Source organism: Hyperolius riggenbachi, chromosome 3 (assembly GCF_040937935.1).
Source record: "Hyperolius riggenbachi isolate aHypRig1 chromosome 3, aHypRig1.pri, whole genome shotgun sequence".
Lineage (NCBI taxonomy): Eukaryota > Metazoa > Chordata > Amphibia > Anura > Hyperoliidae > Hyperolius > Hyperolius riggenbachi.
In genome coordinates this window covers 286217545-286237921 of record NC_090648.1, presented here as the reverse complement: position 1 = coordinate 286237921, position 20377 = coordinate 286217545, and the positions used below count along the sequence as shown (strand labels likewise).

At 45.5% G+C, this 20377-nt stretch overlaps 1 protein-coding gene across 5 annotated transcripts in view; it reads left to right on the top strand.

The window, feature by feature from the left end:
- The window catches only part of LOC137561421 (suppressor of tumorigenicity 7 protein homolog), a 197258-nt gene that overhangs the window by 93854 nt on the left and 83027 nt on the right, over window positions 1-20377 (top strand). For 4 of the 5 annotated variants that reach the window (XM_068272719.1, XM_068272718.1, XM_068272721.1 and 1 more), the window contains exon 2: window positions 18996-19078. In XM_068272719.1, coding sequence (XP_068128820.1) covers window positions 18996-19078 — 83 coding nt within the window. Of the gene's footprint in view, window positions 1-11262; window positions 11406-18995; window positions 19079-20377 lie in introns of those variants that run through there. The other variant, XM_068272722.1, reaches the window with a different exon arrangement.

Genomic DNA, 20377 nt, shown 5'->3' with positions numbered 1-20377 from the left:
GTCTTCCTGGTAGAAGCAGCGCATCTAAAGTGATGCCGGTGATGCACTGGACAGGAAACCCTGACACTTGCACATAGCTTCCCTCCGGACCACTGACCTGCTTCACAGGTGGTAAGTGAGACTAACCGAGCAAGGCTAGTGAATTGAAGCATGTTTGTTTGGTAAATGACCAAACTTTTTACCGCATGTGGGAAATCTTAGTGAGTTTGAAAAAAAAGTGTTCAATACGGAATGCAGTATTTTTTACCAAACTAAAATTATTTTACAGAACTGTACTTAGTGAATTGAGTCCATTGTGAACTTTCATATTGAACCAAATGATACAGTATATCTATTTTGGTACAGATATTTAAAACTGGAGGTGTGTGCAAGGACAGAATCCTTCTCCATCCATAGCTGATCCTATCCCTGTACACATCTTCATCACTACATAGTTTGGATGATGACTGCCTAGGAACAGCAACCAGAGTATACTGTTTTCTTTCAGTGTAGCAAGGGCTGGGAACAAATTGTTGGCAATATTTCTGATGGCTGTTCTGACTTTCAAATGATATTCAAAACCTGTTCTTTGAGAACCTCACTTTATTGCAGATGGAAGGTTTTGGACAGCTGACTCAATTTGGCTTAGTCATTGCAAGAGACGGTATTACTTTTTCCGCTGGTGTTACCTTTCTTGTAAAAGCCTTGGTTTCAGAATCTGTGTAAATTTTCCAGACCAAAGTGTCTACTAGAAATGACATGTAAAGTTTCACATTTACAGGCCTAGTAAAGTATACCGTCCAGCATGTCGCAAAGGCACAACATTAAAGGACACCTGAACAGAGAGGGATAGGGAGGCTTCCATATTTATTTCCAGTTGCCTGGCTGTCCTGCTGTCTGTGCAGTATGATATTTGGCACACACTGAGGCAGTTGGACGCAGACGCCTCTGCTTTTATTAGGTAGGATGTAACATAAAATCAGCTATGTTTAGAATCAGAATCTTTTATTTTTGCCAAGCACGAATGGGTCGTGCCCTGAATTGGACTTGGCACGTACAGCATACAGGTAAGGTAGGGTACGTAGAATACATCAAAAAGGATCAGCACTATATCAGACATTTCATACAGAGAAAACATTGAAGCAAACAACACTCAATTTTCACTACCAATTTACAAATTCCAATATTGCATATTTACAAGGCACTCAGGTGTATGAAGGATATGTGTGGCGGGAAAAAACATTATCACGTTGTGGTGGGGAGTGCGTGGTGAGAGTTTAGTGAGTTTACAGCTGAGGGGAAGAAGCTATTTCTGTGTCTAGTGGTCCTGGTGTAGATGGACCGAAACCTCCGGCCCAAAGGAAGCTGGCTGAAAAAACGGTTGCCTGGGTGTGAGGGGTCATTTACAATCCTCAAGGCTCTGGAGCTCAGCCTTGAGTAGTAGAGGAGGTCCAGAGCGGGTAGCGGTTTTCCTATAATTCTCTCTGCTGATCTGATGACTCTCTGTAACTTGTGTCTGTCGCTGGCGGGGGAGCTGGCATACCAGACTAGACAAATAAGACAAATAACATTTATATTGCGCTTTTCTCCTTGCAGACTCAAAGCGCCAGAGCAGAGCAGCAGCCACTAGGGCGCGCTCTATTGGCAGTAGCAGTGTAAGGGAGACTTGCCAAAGGTCTCCTACTGAATTAGTGCTGGCTTACTGAACAGGCAGAGCCGAGATTCGAACCCTGGTCTCCTGTGTCAGAGGCAGAGCCCTTAACCATTACACAATCAGCCAACTGCCACTAGGATGGAAGAGCAGAGGACAGATGCAATTGTGGCAGAGTAGAAGCTGGTCAGAAGTTTCGAGGACATGCCGAACTATTTCAGTTGACGGAGAAAGAATAAACTCTGCTGTACTTTCCTCTGGATGGAGGTGGTGTTTGCCTTCCACTTCAGGTCGTTGGAGATGGTTGTGCCCAGAAGTCGGACACAGGGAACTCTTTCAACTTCTTTGTCATTGATACGGATTGGAGGGGGGGCGTTGGCGTGCTTCTTAAAATCAACAACCATCTCAACAGTTTTCGCCGTGTTTAGGACCAGCCCGTTCTCCCTGCACCAGTGGCATATGCTCTCAACCTGGTAGCGGTATGCTTCCTCATCATTTTTAGTGATGAGGCCGACAATGGTGGTGTCGTCAGCGAATTTGATCACTTTGACGGAGTCCGCTGTGGATCTGCATGCATTCGTGTACAGGGAGAACAGGAACAGCGAAAGGACGCACCCTTGTGGTGCTCCTATATTTGTAATCCGAGGTTGAGAGGAGATGGTGCCTAGCTTTACGACCTGGGATCGGTTGGTGAGGAAGTCTGTGATCCACAGGCGTAGAGTGGGGTGGACCCCAAGTGAGGCGAGGTTCTCCTGAAGTATTATGGGGCTGATGGTATTAAAAGCTGAGCTGAAGTCAAGAAGGAGGATCCTGGCATACGTGCCAGGTTTGTCCAGATGATCGTGGATGAGCTCCAGGCAGATATTGATGGCGTCGTCGGTGGACCTGTTTGCTCTGTATGCGAACTGGTGCTGATCCAGCAGGGCCTCAGTGGTGAGCTTGAGGAGGGGGAGCACCATCCTTTCAAGCATCTTCATGATGACTGATGTAAGAGCCACGGGCCTGAAGTTGTTGAGGTCGGTGACGCCTTGCTTTTTGGGGACAGGGATGATGGTGGACCTCTTGAAGCATGCGGGGACTTTCCCGCTCTAAAGGGACTTGTTGAAGATGGAGGAAAGAATATAGGGGTGAGCTGTCGAGCGCCGGATTTCAGGCAGGCTGGTGACGCACCATCCGGGCCCGAGGCTTTCCTGGCATTTATCCTTAACTAGTGTTTCAGAACATCTGCCTCGTTCACTGGTGGAGGGGGCGAGTTTGGTCTCGGGGCCTCAGGGGCGGGGGGAGGTGCCCGTAGCTGTGGGGGAGACTGGTTCTCAAATCTACAGTAGAATTCGCTGAGATTCTCGGCGAGCTCAGCACTCGGTGTTGCATGCTGCGGGGGAGGCTTATAGTTTGTGGCAGCCTTGAGCTCTTTCCACACAGCTTGCGAGTCGTTTGAGGAGAGGTTCTGTTCCAGTTTATCCGCGTAGCCCTTCTTGGCAGCCCTCAGTTCTCTGTTCAGGTCATTTCTTGCCCTTCTGTATTCATCTCGGTTTCCTGACTTGTGCGCGTCCTCTTTGCTTCTGCGAAGTTGCCGTAGTTTTTTTGAGAACCACGGTTTGTCGTTCGGATAGAGTTTACAGGTTTTCGTTGGTATGCAATGATTCTCACAGAAGTTAATGTATGAGGTAACATTGTCAGCCCATTCATCCAAGTCTGGGGATTTCAGGGCCTGCCAGTCTGTGCAGTCGAAGCAGGCCTGAAGTTGTAGCTTCGCTTCGCTTGACCACACTTTGGAGGTTTTGAGGACCGGTTTCGATGTCTCCAGGCGTCTCCTGTAAGTTGGTATCAGGTGGATGAGACAGTGATCAGATGAACCTAGAGCTGCCCAAGGGGTGGCTTTGTATGCATCCTTCAGGACCATGTAACAGTGGTCCAGTGTGTTGGCATTTCTGGTGGGGCAGGTGATATGCTGATGGTAGCGGGGAAGCTCTTGGCGGAGGTTGGCCCTGTTGAAATCGCCCATGACGATGAACAGTGAGTCCGGGAGGGCCGTCTCCCACTGCGTGACAGTGTCGCTGAGCTCGCTCAGGGCATTTTTTACCTCAGCATCAGGTGGGATATACACACCAGCGAGAACGAAGGAGGAGAACTCCCTGGGAGAGTATGTCGGCCTGCAATTTACCAGGAGGAGCTCTAGCTCTGGTGTGCATTTCTTTGCAAGCACGGTGGAGTTGGAGCACCAAGCAGAGCTAATGTAAAAACAGATGCCTCCCCCTTTCTTTTTCCCCGTGAGGGTGCTGTCACGGTCTGCGCGGATGAGGCTGAAGCCTGGGAGATGTAGTGCGCTATCAGGGATGTTCTCGTGGAGCCATGTTTCTGTAAAGCAAAGAATTGGGGTGTTTTTACCAAGTTCGAGATTGTCCCCGAGGAGTCTCAGTTCATCCAGCTTGTTGGGGAGGGAGCGGACATTTGCGAGGAGGGCTGCAGGGACGGCTGATTTTCTGGACGTGGCTCCATACGGAGTTGGACAGGAAACTGTCCTCTGGGTGTGGGGCAACAGTATGTTCCCATGTGAGGACCTGTGCCCTAGAGTAGGTGGTACGTGGGGGGTGCCTCGTGGGATCCATGAGTGTAGAACCCGCTCAGTGGGAGTCTACAGAGTGGCAGTGCAATACAGTGTCTAGCATCGAGAAAACAAAACATACATGCCTAGAGTGCAAACACAGTCCGTTTCAGGCAGAGCAGCTCGGGCTAGTACATCAGTGCACTACGGTCCGTACCCAGCAGTTCGACCCAGGTAAACCCAGTGGTGCGATACAGGTGTATACAGTGGACAGGTAGTAGATCGCTGCACAGCCCATATACAGGTTCACAGACCATATGCCTCGGAGCAGTTGAATAACAGTCTGTATGCTACAGTGCAGTTAAATAGGTAAATAACAGTCCATATGCCGCAGAGCGGTTAAATAACAGTTCATGTGCCACAGTGCAGTTAAATAACAGTCCATTTGCCCCAGTGCAGTCAAAATAACAGTCCATATGCACCAGTACAATTAACTAGCAGTTCATAGGCCCCAGTGCAGTTTAATACAGTTCATATGCAGACCATATGCCACAGAGCCGTTAGATAGACCATGTGCCCATTACTAGGGGCAGATTCCGCAGTGTACCTTTGAGCAGTGAGCCTCTGAGCCAGAGCAGAACATGTGGGGGAGCCGGCACATGGAAACATTATCCCCCCATTTATAGCCTGTTTAGTTGCAAGAAGTATCATGACCAGGGGTCTAGTCCTGGGAAAAGAAGTGAGTGGACTCACCTAGAAAACCCATGCGCTGCCAAAAATGGGCGTGGCCAAACATACTGTGGGCGTGGTCATGGGTGGGGCCAAATATACATGACCTTAGCAGTGATGTAAAAGGAAAAGGTCTGCCGTGGAAGTTTGAGCTCTGCGGTAGTGTATCCCCCCAAAATAGATGTAATCTGACAGCATTTCACCAAAAAGACACATAATCTGGTAGAAGTTCCTCCAAAATACAGATAATATGGCAGTGGTTCCCCCAAAATAGATAATGTGACAGCAGCAGTTCCCCCAACATACACAATTTGGAAGCAGTTCCGCAAAATATGCGGCAGTGGTCCCCCAAACATACACAATCTGGCAGCATTTTCCCAAAATACGCATAATCTGGCAGCAGCCGTTCCAGTACCATACACACAATCTGGCAGCTGTTCCCCAAAATACACGTAATCTGGCAGCAGCCGTTCCCCCTAACATACACATAATCTGGCAGCCAGTTCCCCAAAATACATAACAGCGGTTCCACAAAAATGCAGATAATCTGACAGCAGTTCCCGCAAAATAGGTACCCCCAGCATAGGTATCCAGGTCTATAGGTGTCCCCAGTATAAGTAGCCATGAGTATAGTAGTCCCCAGTAGTCCCCAGTATATGTAGCCAGAGGTATATGTGCCTAGTATATGTAGCCAGGGGTATATGTCCCCAGTATATGTAGCTAGGGGTATACGTGCCCAGTATATGTAGCCAGGGGTATACGTGCCCAGTATATGTAGTCAGGGGTATATGTCCCAGTATATGTAGCCAGGGGTATATGTGCCCAGTATATGTAGCCAGGGGGATATGTGCCCAGTATATGTAGCCAGGGGGTATATGTCCGCAGTATATGTAGTCAGGGGGTATATGTGTCCAGTATATGTAGCCAGGGGGTATATGTGCCCAGTATATGTAGCCAGGGGGTATATGTCCCCAGTATATGTAGCCAGGGGGTATATGTCCCCAGCATATGTAGTCAGGGGGTATATGTCCCCAGCATATGTAGCTAGGGGGTATATGTCCCCAGCATATGTAGCTAGGGGGTATATGTCCCCAGCATATGTAGCTAGGGGGTATATGTCCCCAGTATATGTAGCCAGGGGGTGTATGTCCCCAGTATATGTAGCCAGGGGGTGTATGTCCCCAGTATATGTAGCCAGGGGGATATAAGTCCCCAGTATATGTAGCCAGGGGGTGTATGTGCCCAGTATATGTAGCCAGGGGGTCTATGTGCCCAGTATATGTAGCCAGGGGGTGTATGTGCCCAGTATATGTAGCCAGGGGGTGTATGTGCCCAGTATATGTAGCCAGGGGGTATATGTGCCCAGTATATGTAGCCAGGGGGTATATGTGCCCAGTATATGTAGCCAGGGGGTATATGTGCCCAGTATATGTAGCCAGGGGGTATATGTGCCCAGTATATGTAGCCAGGGGGTATATGTGCCCAGTATATGTAGCCAGGGGGTATATGTGCCCAGTATATGTAGCCAGGGGGTATATGTGCCCAGTATATGTAGCCAGGGGGTATATGTGCCCAGTATATGTAGCCAGGGGGTATATGTGCCCAGTATATGTAGCCAGGGGGTATATGTGCCCAGTATATGTAGCCAGGGGGTATATGTGCCCAGTATATGTAGCCAGGGGGTGTATGTGCCCAGTATATGTAGCCAGGGGGTGTATGTGCCCAGTATATGTAGCCAGGGGGTGTATGTGCCCAGTATATGTAGCCAGGGGGTGTATGTGCCCAGTATATGTAGCCAGGGGGTGTATGTGCCCAGTATATGTAGCCAGGGGGTGTATGTGCCCAGTATATGTAGCCAGGGGGTGTATGTGCCCAGTATATGTAGCCAGGGGGTGTATGTGCCAGAATAGGTAGCCAGGTTTCCCCCCCCCCCCCCCCCCAGCAGGAGGGGAGCAGCGCAGAGAAGACGGAGAGCTGTGAGCAGCAGTGGAGAAGGGGGCCACCCCCCCCCCCCCCCTTCTCTCACCTCGGGGCTCTCCTTCCCTCGCTCTCCCCTCCACAAGTAATGTGCGGGCAGCCAGAAGCGGGCGGGACTTGCCTCTCCTCGTCGTCGGAACACCGGATCTGCATGCCGCAAGTCTGGTCTGATTCAGACCAGAGCAGCGGCACGCAGATCCGGCGCCGGAACGAGGCGAAGTAAGTCCCGCCCGCTGCTGGCTGCCCGCACATTACTTGTGGAGGGTAGGGCGAGGGAAGGAGAGCCCCGAGGTGAGAGAAGGGGGGGAGATGGCCCCCTTCTCTACCGCTGCTCACAGCTCTCCTTCCACTGCGCTGCTCCCTCCACACAAGCCAGCGTGGACGGCATCCACCCTAGGGAAATAGTAAGTGGACGCCGTCCACGCGCGTCCACGCCCCACTCGAACCCTGATCATGACATTGTATCTTCTGCTACCCCTGGCCTCTGCCAGCACTTCTGGGTGGACACTAAATTTCAGTCCATTGTCTCTGCTCTTCTTGCAAAAGCTGTTATGAGAGTGGGTGTGTCCCTGACTGCTTGTATGCTGGAATTTTGTTTGGCAGTCTATGAACAGGAAGAAAAGCAAGGTCCTATGACTGCAGCTTTTTGTAACAACAAAAAAGAGGCATATGTAAAAAAAAAAATCTTTTTATAATTTTATACATCTTTAGTGCTAGAACTATAGACTATTACAAAACAAAGGGATACAGTTAATACACAGTGGAGCATATAACACATCAGTGAAAAGTGAGCCCTGCCTAATTAAGACCACATCCTATGGGATTAAGGGGTAGAACTGGATAGGGGTAGCTGTGTACAAGGTGGTCAGTTTGATGTCCTAGGTGAGATTATGGAGATTATGTGCTTGCTGAAGAATGGGTTAGAGAAGCAAGAGGAGAGGTAGATGAATGGTCTTGCAGAGGTCATGATGGATTGGATTGGGGACAGTTGGCTTGCAGATAGGCAGTGGCGGCTCCAGGATTTTTTTGGTGGGGGGTGCTATGCATGTGCTGGACCAAGTTCTATGGTAGCTGATGACCCATGCGCCGAAGGATAAATGGGCGTGGCCATGACCAGATGAGGGCGGAGCTAACTGTAATTTAAAGTGAACCCGAGGTGAGAGTGATATGAAGGCTGCCATATTTATTTCCTTTCAAATATTACTAGTTTCCTGGCAGCCCTGCTGATCTATTTGGCTACAGTAGTGAACTGAATTACACCAAAAACAAGCATGCAGCTAATCTTGTATGATAAATAGAGGCGCCCCTTAAGGATACAAAAGAAATCCTCTTCCTTTTCTCTCAAAGCAACCACCTCTGCAGCCGTGTTACAGGTAGGACCCTCTCTCCTCCACACATATGATGTCAAGATCAACCACAGCCCCAGGAATTACGTTGCCACACAGGTCTTCCAGTCCACTTCCAGAGGCCCCTCCTATATCTTGGGTGCTAGCTTGTGAGCTCCATGCAACCGTCATCAGGTATCCCCTGATGACGGCGAGAGGCCGAAACTAGTCGGGACGAGAGTGGGCTATGCATCTTTGATCGTTTTTTGCTGCTGAGTACCACAAGGGTGGGAAGCGCATAAGCCGGAGAGGGTCCTAATTGGTTTGGGACCCTCACTATGTGAGTGATTGTATTTATTTTATTCTGACCACTTCCAATAAATTTTGTCTCACATTTTATCCACTGAGAGTACCCTTTTCCTTTTTCTGTTGATATTGGGTTGCATGGGAGCTCACCAGCTAGCACCCAAGATATAGGAGGGGCCTCTGGAGGTGGACTGGAAGACCTGTGTGGCAACGTAATTCATGCAGCTAATCTTGTCAGTTCTGACAATATTGTCAGAAACCCCTGACCTGCTGCATGCTTGTTCAGGGTCTATGGTTGAAAGAATTAGAGGCAGAGGACCAGCACGGCAGTCCGGCAACTGGTATGGCTTAAAAGGAGATAAATATGGCAGCCTCAATATTATTCTCACGTCGGGTTCCCTTTAAAAGTGCAATGCAAAGACAGTGGACCCAAGTTTTGGTGACCCTTTCCCCAGAAAATTTACATAATTGTGCAGGTTTTCTCAAGAAAATACATGTAATGTGAGCAGATTTGCCCAGAAAATACGTTCAATCATGTTGGCAGATTTGCCCAGAAAATACGTTCAACCATGTGGCAGATTTGACCAGAAAATATGTTCAACCATGTGGCAGATTTGACCAGAAAACACGTTCAATCATGTGGCAGATTTGACCAGAAAACACGTTTAATCATGTCGGCAGATTTGACCAAAAATCACGTTCAATCATGTGGCAGATTTGACCAGAAAATATGTGCAGTCATCATGTGGCAGACTTGACCAGAAAACACTTCAATCATGTAGCAGACTTGACCAGAAAATATGTTTAACCACCCTGGCGTTCTATTAAGATCGCCAGGGCGGCTGCGGGAGGGTTTTTTTTAAATTTAAAAAAAACTATTTCATGCAGCCAACTGAAAGTTGGCTGCATGAAAGCCCACTAGAGGGCCCTCCGGAGGCGTTCTTCCGATCGCCTCCGGCGCCCAGAATAAACAAGGAAGGCCGCAATGAGCGGCCTTCCTTGTTTTGTTTAGATCGTCGCCATAGCGACGAGCGGAGTGACGTCATGGACGTCAGCCGACGTCCTGACGTCAGCCGCCTCCGATCCAGCCCTTAGCGCTGGCCGGAACTTTTTGTTCCGGCTACGCTGGGCTCAGGCGGCTGGGGGGACCCTCTTTCGCCGCTGCTCGCGGCGAATCGCCGCAGAGCGGCGGCGATCGGGCAGCACACGCGGCTGGCAAAGTGCCGGCTGCGTGTGCTGCTCTTTATTTGAACAAAATCGGCCCAGCAGGGCCTGAGCGGCAGCCATCGGCGGTGATGGACGAGCTGAGCTCGTCCATACCGCTAAGATGGTTAATCATGTGGCAGATTTGAGCAGAAAACACTTCAATCATGTAGCACACTTGATCAGAAGATACACCTGCTAATAAATAAATAAATAATAAAAAAAAAATTTACTCACCTGCTGAGGAACTTCTGTCCCGGCCTCCGTCCGGCGCGCAGCTCCCACGATCCTCAGCCAGCCAGCCAGCAACTGAAACTCCCGCGCCGAGAGCAGGGCTACGGGAAAATGGCACCTGAAGCCCTGCACTGCAGACTCGAAGTCTCCAGAGCAGGGCTTCGGACGACATTTTACCGTAGCCCAGCTCTGCCGGAGCTGCAGGCTGCTGCCGGTGAACTGAAAGTCAGTTCACGCTGGGGGGTGCTTTAGGGGTGATTGGAGAATTTTAGGGGGTGCTTCAGCACCCAAAGCACCCCCCTGGTGCCTCCACTGCAGATAGGCCATATCAAACACATAACCAGGATATGCACACGTAATTTGATTGTGCCCTGGGTAAGAAAAGTATGAATGTATGTAGGTGTAAATGTATGTTCATACTTCTGTGATATGTAAATAATAAATTGTTGAATGAAATGAGTCACTGTAGTAAACACTGAGTGTTAGAATAGATGCATAAAAGGTAACTGTCTGCTTTATGGGAAGTACTGCAACAAATCTCATGCAATTGTCGTCAAGATTTCACTTACAGAGTTTTTTAACTGAACAGAAGCAAAATTGGTTACAGTTCAAAATACAATTTGTATGGTTTCCATCACTGCCGATTGCCGCTGCTCTGTCCCTGTACTCTGCTCAGAGGCCAGCAGAAGCATGGGGCTCTCTATAGGCTGCATTCGACCAATTCTTCCTAGCAACAGGGAGAATTTTCATTGGTTTTTCCATTACCCAATGAGAATTCTCCCTGTTGCTGAGGATTCCCATTGGTCTCTTGCAGCCCAGTGGAAATCGTTATGTTTCTGCCAGTCTTCAGCTTGTCTACTGGGACAGAGCGATGGCAAAATACGTAGCCCAGAGCAGATGAGCTACCCCCATAGGCTATATTGGGGAACACATCCACCTGCCCGGGATTATCACAGACTGCACAGAAGTGCGTTCCGCTTACTCCAACGAATTCCACTGACAAGTGTGAACCATTTACGGTCAGTTTAGCAATGAGCTGAGAACAGATGGGAGCACAGCCTTCCAATCTCACCTTTTTATAATGACACAGTTGTATTGATATTGTTGATAGCCATTTTGCACAGCTCTTGAATTTGCATTCCCTCATTATGCTGCAGTAGGGCCTAATAAAGGGAGTCCATGCAAAAGCTTGGTACACAGACCAACCTGCAGCCTGATTATCATCTGACTTTAGTCTGTTGATAGGATGATAGATAGATGGTTCGATAGATAAATTCCGTCATGTCTGATTTTATTTCTGATTGTTTTTCTAGTAGATTTCTCATAGAAGTGAATGGAAATTGATAAGAAAAGATAAGCGAGTCGAGCGGAGAAGCAATCGGACGAAAAATGACCGAAAAAACGCATCATGTGTACCTAGCAATAACACACTAGTTGGACCAGTGTGTCTACAGAGGTGCAGTTATAACTGAGAGCAACTGATTAAGGCCTCTTTCACAGTGCGACGTTAAAGTCGCACGTTAGAAAATGTTTTAACGTGGACTAACGCACATCAATATTAAGTCTGTGCAACATTCACAGTGCACACGTTGCGTTGTGTGTAACGTGTACCAATATTTAAAATGTGCTGCATGCTGTGCGTTTAGCAACAAATCTGCTGCGTTGTGTGTGTTGCACATGCTCAGTATTGTTTTGCTTTTTTTAAATGTAACGCATGCGCGGTTTTCGTTCCATCACTGTGCAACGAAAACGGCGCACCAGACGCAGGGCTAAAGAATGTACTATGACGTCCAAGTTATAGTCTTTCAATGCGTTGCATTAGGGGCACGTTATGCGACCTTAACGTCGCATCAGACGCACCGTCCCACTGTGAAAGAGGCCTGAGTGTAAAAGGACCCTTATGGAAAGGTTATATGCAAATATATGCAGCTTGGAAATAGAACAATTAAATTCAAGCAAGATTTGATTGGCCCACTTTTACGTAGCATAAATTCCCTAATTCTTAATATTTGATTGAATGCATTGAAATGAGCAGAATCCTAAAAATAGGAGATAAGACTGGTGCTAAGAACACTATGGAAGTATAGTTTGCCGGAATCATGTGTTACTGACTGACTCTTAGTCGGTGTTGACTGGCATTTTCCAGTGATTTCACTGCCGCACATTTTCTATTGATTCTTCAACTAGCAACTATTCTATTCTAGAACTAGCAACTATTACCAAAATGCAAGCAGCAGGATATTTGAAAGCTTTAGCAAGCATGAAGTGTGTGGTATGAACTAAGCTTATTGATCACTATGAACTTTAAAGAGAACCAGAGGTGACGCAAAGTTACAAAAAAAAAAAGAAGTAAATGCTTACCTAAGGAGACCTAAGGAGAAGGAAGCCTCTGGTGCCTCCAGAGGCTTCCCACACAGTCTTCCGTTCCGGTCCCCCTGGGGGCCGCGCTTCTCTTCTGGCACGATTGTAGCTGTGCTGCACCCATGAGAGTACAGTCCCCCTTGCATGTTTAAACTGTAACATACTGCTACATATTTCCAGTTCAGTCTGCAGTTAGTGATGGTTTTCTAGCCGTGATGATTTATGAATCCATACACCTTTGACAACAATATAATTGTTAGCTTGATGGAATTCTTCCAATTTTTAATTTGCATCCTCATTTCCTTCTGCACGGTTACTTTTGTGCAGGTTGAGTTATTCCTATTTAGCTCATGTGCTGCAGCCACACCCAGTTGAGTTTCCTGTCCACACACCTGTGCTCCTAGCAGAGATGCACAATGGAGAGAGGTGAGCTAGATTAGAAATGTGTCCTGGAGGGAATTGTTTTATGCTTTCTTGTAAAGTGGAGTTCCTCTTTAAGTGCTGCTTTTCGCTGCACCGCTCCCGTTAGTCTCCATTCACATTGCATGCGTTGCCACCCGGATTTCGGCAACGCTTGTAGGAGGAAGACACGCACGACATCAGAAGTGCATAGACTGCACTGTCTGATGTTCACACTGCATGCGTTCCGGACCAGTGCGGTCCGCGAACGCCTGCTGCACGCATTTTTTCCCGAACGCGCGGCTGACCCATTCACTACAGTGAATGGGTATCAGCCATGCGACGCATGCAAACACAGATGGCGTGCGTTCGTACACGTTGCGTTCCAATCGCACGGCCATCTGCATTTGGTAATATGAACAGGGCCTTAGTAATTCCATCCTGCTATGTTTCTGCTATCATGGCATTGATTGTTCACCCAGCATACGTATCTGTAACAATGAGGTGAAAACGCTATTACTTTGTGTTGAAACAAGCGCCTTTAACTTTTAAGAAAAATATGACTTCCAAGATTATTACTTATTCTGCAATCCTTTAGTCTGTGATTATTTTCTTTAGGTCAAAGTGTAATTCAAGCCTGAGCAGGAACAATATGTCACAGAGCTATCATTAGGCCTTTTTCATGGATGCTCTTTTCCGTGAAATGTTTTCATTCTGGTGATTAATGGAGCACTTTGTGTTGCCCTTGTCTGTGTCATTGCACTAAACTTGCAATTGTGAGGTATGTATTAATGGTAGCATATGGCAATAGTGCCTGTCTCTTTGCAGCCTTGTTAGGTAACAAGGCCTGTACTTTTTCACACACAGAATATATTTACAGTCTTAAGAAAGACATATGGTAATAAAAACAAAATAGCTGACCCTTTAGAAGTTCTAAAAATACATTGTCTAAACGCACACGCACATGCGTGCACACACACACGATCACACACACACGATCACACACTCCATCATGATGTCCTTATTTAACAAAAGTGAAGTGGAGATGGCATGTGAGAGAAAAACTAAGTACACCCATACTTCAGTAGCTGTAGATCTACCTGTAATAACTAGAATACCTACAATAACTTGAAGCAATCATTTTTCTATAACTATTCGAGTCTGAGTCTCTCACATTATAGAGGAGATTTGGCCCCAGTGGTGAAACTGTAGGGTAGCAGCACCCACAAGGCAGGAAGGGGAGGAAGGCAGAATCCAGAGAGGACACCTAGCTGAAGCGGGACAGGGTAGGCTAGCCCGAAACAGCTCTCTCAGTTGGTGTCTGTCACTGTTACTGTGAACATGTACATTGCATGATCCTTATTGTTGATACTGCTGTCCTGTGAGAGGTTGGATTTCTTTGGATGATTATGACGGCACTTGCTGTTTGATCCTATGGTGGTATGACACATCAGCTCACATCTTTGTATCACAATAAATGACGTATTTTCAGGAAGCATATTGAAGTGTAGAGTGACAGTCATTTGGAATATGCATGTGCTGGAGATAATACTTACCTGTCACTGCTCCAGCTCCGACACTGGTGTCACCCCAGAAACTTTGTACCTGCTACTAGAGCTCCAGGCGCACTGCAGTCTCTTGACAGTTAGACTGGAGCTCTAGCAGCAAGTTACTGTATAAGGCTCTCAACCCTTGCTCTGCCTTGGGGCTATGGCCACACACTAGGGGTGGGTGGTGTTGGCCTATTGGCAGGTCATTGAATTTTACACATTTTTGTAGGCCAAAAGTGGGGGTGGGCTTAACTATGAGTGCAGTTTTCAGTTCAGCTGTGGCTGGATAGTGTACGGGCTCTGCCTCTGACACAGGAGACCAGGGTTCAAATCTCAGTTCTTCTTGTGTAGTAAGCCAGCACCTATTCAGTAAGGAGTTCTTTGGGCAAGACTCCCTAACACTTCTACTGCCTACATAATACTCTCTAGTGGCTACCTCACAAGTGCTTTGAGTCCGACAGGAGGCAAGCGCTATACAAAAACTGAAATTATTCAACTCATATGGCAGTCTTCATATCATTGTCACATGGGGTTCCCTTTAAAATATTGATTATTTTTTTTTCTAACTATGGCAATTGCCTGGAAGCCCTGCTGATGTTTTTTCACATCTAAAATAAGCATGCAGCTAATATGGTCAGACTTTAGCCAGAGCTCCTGGTCTGCATACTTATTCTGGGTCACTGGTTTAAAGTATTAGAGGCACAGAATAACCAGGACAGCCAGGCAATTGTTCTTGTAAAAGAAACTCAATGTGATAGCCTCCATATCCCTTTCATTAGAGTCCGTCCCTATGAGAGTGCCAATAAAGGCTTTAATGCCTGGTACACACCATGCAATTTCCCATCAGATGGACTGGTTGAATCAATAATCTTTGTCTTGTCTGATCTGCTCCCGATCAAGAACGGAATCGATTTTGTGCAGCAATGATCTGAAAATCAATCCTGTACTTGATGGGAAGTAGATTGCATATGATAAGTTATTAATTCAACCAATCGATCTGATGGGAAATTGCATGGTGTTTACCTGGTATAAGGTGCATACACATGTACAATGGTTGTTATCCAAAAGGATCAGGACTCTATCCCTCAAGTGACAGTTTGCCAATCACCATCCAGATGCCTCACTCCGCTTTAGCAGAGCAATGCATCTTACTAGTCTCAGCTAGTGCAGCGATTGGCCAGAATGAGTGAGCTGTGGTCCTGCCCTCAGTGCCACCCACCTGATTGGCCGTAGGGCATCTGAAGGGGCTACATTACTTCCTCACATGCTGCTACTCCACGTCTCGGAGGGTGAGTGAGCCACTGGAGGACAGTGAAAGGGGGAGGCAGGACAGACTGAGGGGGAGGCAGGATGGACAGAGGGGGGACAATGGATAGAGAGAGGGGGGGCACAAAAGTCACAGGGGGAACCCAAGAGGTACAAGGGAGACATAATAATTTAGGGATTTTGGGGGATAAAGGTTTATAAGATGCCCCTGCACCATGGACACACCAAGATTAGTATATATATATATTTTTTCCCCTTATTTTTGTCCACTAAACCTTATGCGTTTTATGGACCGAATAATATGGTATGTGGGCAAAAGGACAGTAACGTCCCCTTAACTCAAGTACGTGCCCCAAAAATGAAGATCCAATGAATGGGAACAGCATGCAGATGGTTAATACACCGTATAAGCTGAAAGAGCTTATAATAATGTGAAAAAGCTACTTCTCCAGGAGTAATTGTGGACTAGCATTGTGGTACTTAAACCGCTTTAACAAGAGCCTAAGTGCCAGTGGGTGCTGTTCCCATCCACTGGATCTTCACTTCTGGGGCACATTCTTGTTGTTATGGGCAGGCTACTAGTCCTTTTCCACACAGAATATAGTGAAATAATATTACAATTATATTCTCAAAAAATACCTCTAATATACCTGCTTAGCAGGCAGAGCACATTTTTTTTCAGGAACCACAAAGATATATGTACCAGCATTTACTTATAAACTGTCATTATTTCTGCATACATATAATTGCATTTTGTTTTCATGTAAGCAGAGGAGTTACTATTGACTTTTAATTGTTTTTATTACTGTGATGCTTATAATATATGTTCAGTAGAAATCACTTTTTGTACAGTCAGCGGTGTTACTTTGTCAGCCTTATGTTTTGGAGCTAATTCTTTGTATAATCTTTAGCAGTAAAAATCAGATGCGACAATACTTTCCCATGGAGACTTAAATCACATTTTAAATAAAAATTCATGAGAAAAAACCCTTAAAGCAGAAAAGATAGCTGCCGATTAAAAACAAAAAGCTGCTAAATACCTTTTAAATAAACCCCCTGGATAATGTGGTTTAGTAATTGGCTTACACGTTAATTGAGCTTTAAACCGATTAGAACTTAAAGGCTTGGACGCTCCTATGAAGTAATGCACAGGCTAGCCTATTAACTTTGTACAATGTGCAATACCTGTCAAACTTTCTGCAGCCCAATCCATCAGCTGGCTGTAGCAACCAAATACAGGATCACAACTAAAAAATATACAAAAGCCTTTGATAAAGCTGATCAACACAATATTGATGGTAACAATCCTATTACAGGTGCTTGTAGACACTGTGCAATAATTAGTATAGAGAACAAGGACTATATGGAGATGAAGGCCGTAGCACAGTATTTGCAATTAGCCAATATTCACTTTTGTAGGAGCCCTTTTAAGCCCCATCTACACCATACAATTTTTTGTTCGATTCGATTCAATCTGACATGTCCGATCATCCCGATCGGACATGTTGGATTGAATCAAATCAATTAAGCGAATCAAAATGGACAAAAAATTGTATTGTGTAGTAGGGGCTTAAAATAATAATTGACCCAGAGGGTGATCTTTAATATATTATGTATCTATACAGGTTGTTGCACCCCCTAATGATTTTTAAAATCTATAAATTAATATTTAAATAATGAGCAATTTTATTAATTATGTAGTTACATTAAATTAGTTGTGACTATGGAGAATGGAAAAAAACAATCTGGACTGGATTGTAAGCAGAACCAGAACAATGATTTTGCACGACATCAAGCAGGGCAGTTTTCTGTAGTAGTGGGTTCTGTTTATTGGCATCAGATACATGCTCAGATGTAAGGCTGCAATGTTTCAATTGCAGGGCACTTTCTAGGCTAAATAGCTATTAGGGTGGTTGTGTAAAAATTCTGCCCCCTTCCCCACCAAATATCAGAATGATGTAAACGCTACCCTTAAATTGCCTCACTACCCACAAAAATGCAGAGCAGCAATGGAGCATCTCCCTAATCTTGCAGAACTGCACCCTCCTCCAGCAAGCAACCTTCTCCAGTCTTCAGCAGCACTAGCTCCTGGTTTACCTGCTATGGTGTGATATCTACATCACATGGCAGCAATCATGTGAGCTCCAATGCTGCGGGAGCCATGGAGATGGAGACACCGAAGGCAGGTGGAGGGTTCTGCTGGATGGGTGAGTTAACATCTTCTGCAGCGCATTTACGGCGTGTGGACCACCTTTACCCCAGGCAGTAACCTGCCTTGCCCACTTGTAAAAATGGGAATGTTCCATTATTCAGTATCCATAAAGCAATGTTTTTATTGAATAGTAATGATGGGGAACAGGATCACACTGTTCTGTGTGTGGCCATCTCTAGGTCTTAAGGTACATACACACGTCTCATTTTTACAAACGACCGGCCTTTCGGACTGGTCGTTTGGACGTCAAATTGGGCGTGCGTACAAACGGTCGTTCGGCTGATAAGGCTAGTTTTTTTAACATCAGCCTTATCAGCCAAATGACCGTTTGTACACACGCTTGATTTGGCGTCCAAACGACCGGTCCGACGACCAGTAATTTGGAAAAATCAGACGTGTGTATGTATCTTTGCACTGTACACTGATAAGTTCTGTGAGGACATTGTAAAAAAAAAAATACAACATATGTCACTGACTATGGTTCTAATGAAGCTAAAGAACAGTGGAGAACATCACAGAACATAGGAAATCCAGTCCAGAGTTACAGAATCACTTAACATTTTCTTTCAGTTAAGTACAAAAGTTTAAAACCAGTCAACTGGTCTTGAAATTGCAAACAATTCTTAGATGACTACCATGCAATTCTCACGATTTTCTGAGAGGGCCCAGGTGAAAATTCCAAACCTCTGTCACATAATGGATAAGTAATAATAATAATTCTGACATTTTGTATAGCGCTTTTCTCCTCTCAGACTCAAAGCGCTTGAGAGCTACAGCCACTAGGGGCGCACTCAGTAGGCCATCCCACAGTGCTAGGGAGTCTTGTCTGAGGACTCCTTACTGAATAGGTGCTGGCTTACTGAATAGGACGAGCCTAGATTCAAATCCCAGTCTCTGGTGTCAGAGGCAGAGCAACTAACCATTACACTATCCAGCCACTAGATGATTTAATAAAAAATCTTTTTTTGTTTTGCTGGTTTGCTGTATCACTTTTGTTCTCAAGTGCTCTCCAGCTCAGGGGACCATGAGAGCATCAACCCTAATGGCTAGCAAGTAGATTACTTGGCTATACGTGAGATGATTAGTTACGAGGACCAAAGATCCATTTTGGGGATAATTTTATAGCTGAAAAGTAGAGCACGAGCATGTGAAGTTCTTCTGGAGAAAGACTAAAAGTACATATTATGGCTAAAAACATAAGAGAATTGAATTTGCCCTGGATTTATTTTGCAATCTTCTTTTTTTTTTTCTCTTTCAGTGAGTATGTTTTTGAACACATTAACACCTAAGTTTTATGTCGCTCTGACGGGTACATCCTCGCTAATTTCAGGACTTATATTGGTAAGTACAATTTTTTTGTAATTATTCTTTGGCAATTCTGATGTTTGTGTTCAGTTTTATTGTAGAGAGTAGCCGGGTGCAGGAAATCATGACTATATCGTTTCTGATGAAGTGAATGTCTCTCTTCGCATTTATATACAAGCCTGTAATGAGGCAGACATTTAATGCAGATCAGAGGGTTATGTATGAACTGTGGATCCAGAGGAGTTATGCAACAGCTAAGCTTGTTGGGGAAGGGAGAGGGATCAATACAGACAGACAGCACTGTGTATAATAATATTATTATACTTATTGTTAATTCTATTATTCATTTTTAAAACTGCATAATTTGATTAAAGGGGCACTACAGCGAAAAACTGTAAAATTTTAAATATGTGCAAACATACAAATAAGAAGTACATTTTTTCCAGAGTAAAATGAGCCATAAATTACTTTTCTCCTATGTTGCTGTCACTTACAGTAGGTAGTAGAAATCTGACAGAAGTGACAGGTTTTGGACTAGTCCTTCTCTTTATATGGGATGCTCAGCAAGGCTTTTATTATTTATAAAGTTATTCCCTAAAAAGGATTTAAACAATGATGCTGGCCAGCATCCCTGCTTCCCACACAGTTTTGTGGCAGTTGGACAGAGCAACTGCCATTCACTAAGGGCTTTTGAAAAACAATATATCCCAGAGAGTCCCCTATAAAGAGATGGACTAGTCCAAAACCTGTCACTTCTGTCAGATTTCTACTACCTACTGTAAGTGACAGCAACATAGGAGAAAAGTAATTTATGGCTCATTTTACTCTGGAAAAAAATGTACATTTTATTTGTATGTTTGCGCATATTTTAAGTTTTTTACAGTTTTTTGCTGTAGTGCCCCTTTAACCCATTAATACTGTGTTCTGCATCATGTTAAAGTAAACCTCCAGACGAAAAATCTACTTAGCCGTACTGAAAAGGCTTGGTGTTTCTTTAAGGGCTGGAACCCACAAGAGCGTTTTTTTGAGCATTTTGGCAGCGCTGCGATATGCTAGCGTTTTGCCAAAACGCTCAGCTGATGTTAATGGATGGGGCAACTTCCACAGGAGCGTTTGCGTTTCCCAGAAACGCAAACGCAGGACCTGCAGCATTTTGGGAGCGTTAGCGCTTCAATGTAAAGTATTGAAACGCTCAGCAAAACCTAAACTTAGCGGTTTTGCTAGCGTTTTGCGGTTCAGCACACTGTAACAAAATTAAAAATAATTCACAGGACCAATCAGGATAAAACCGCGAAACGCAAAACGCTACACAACCGCTGAGGAAAAAAAATACAC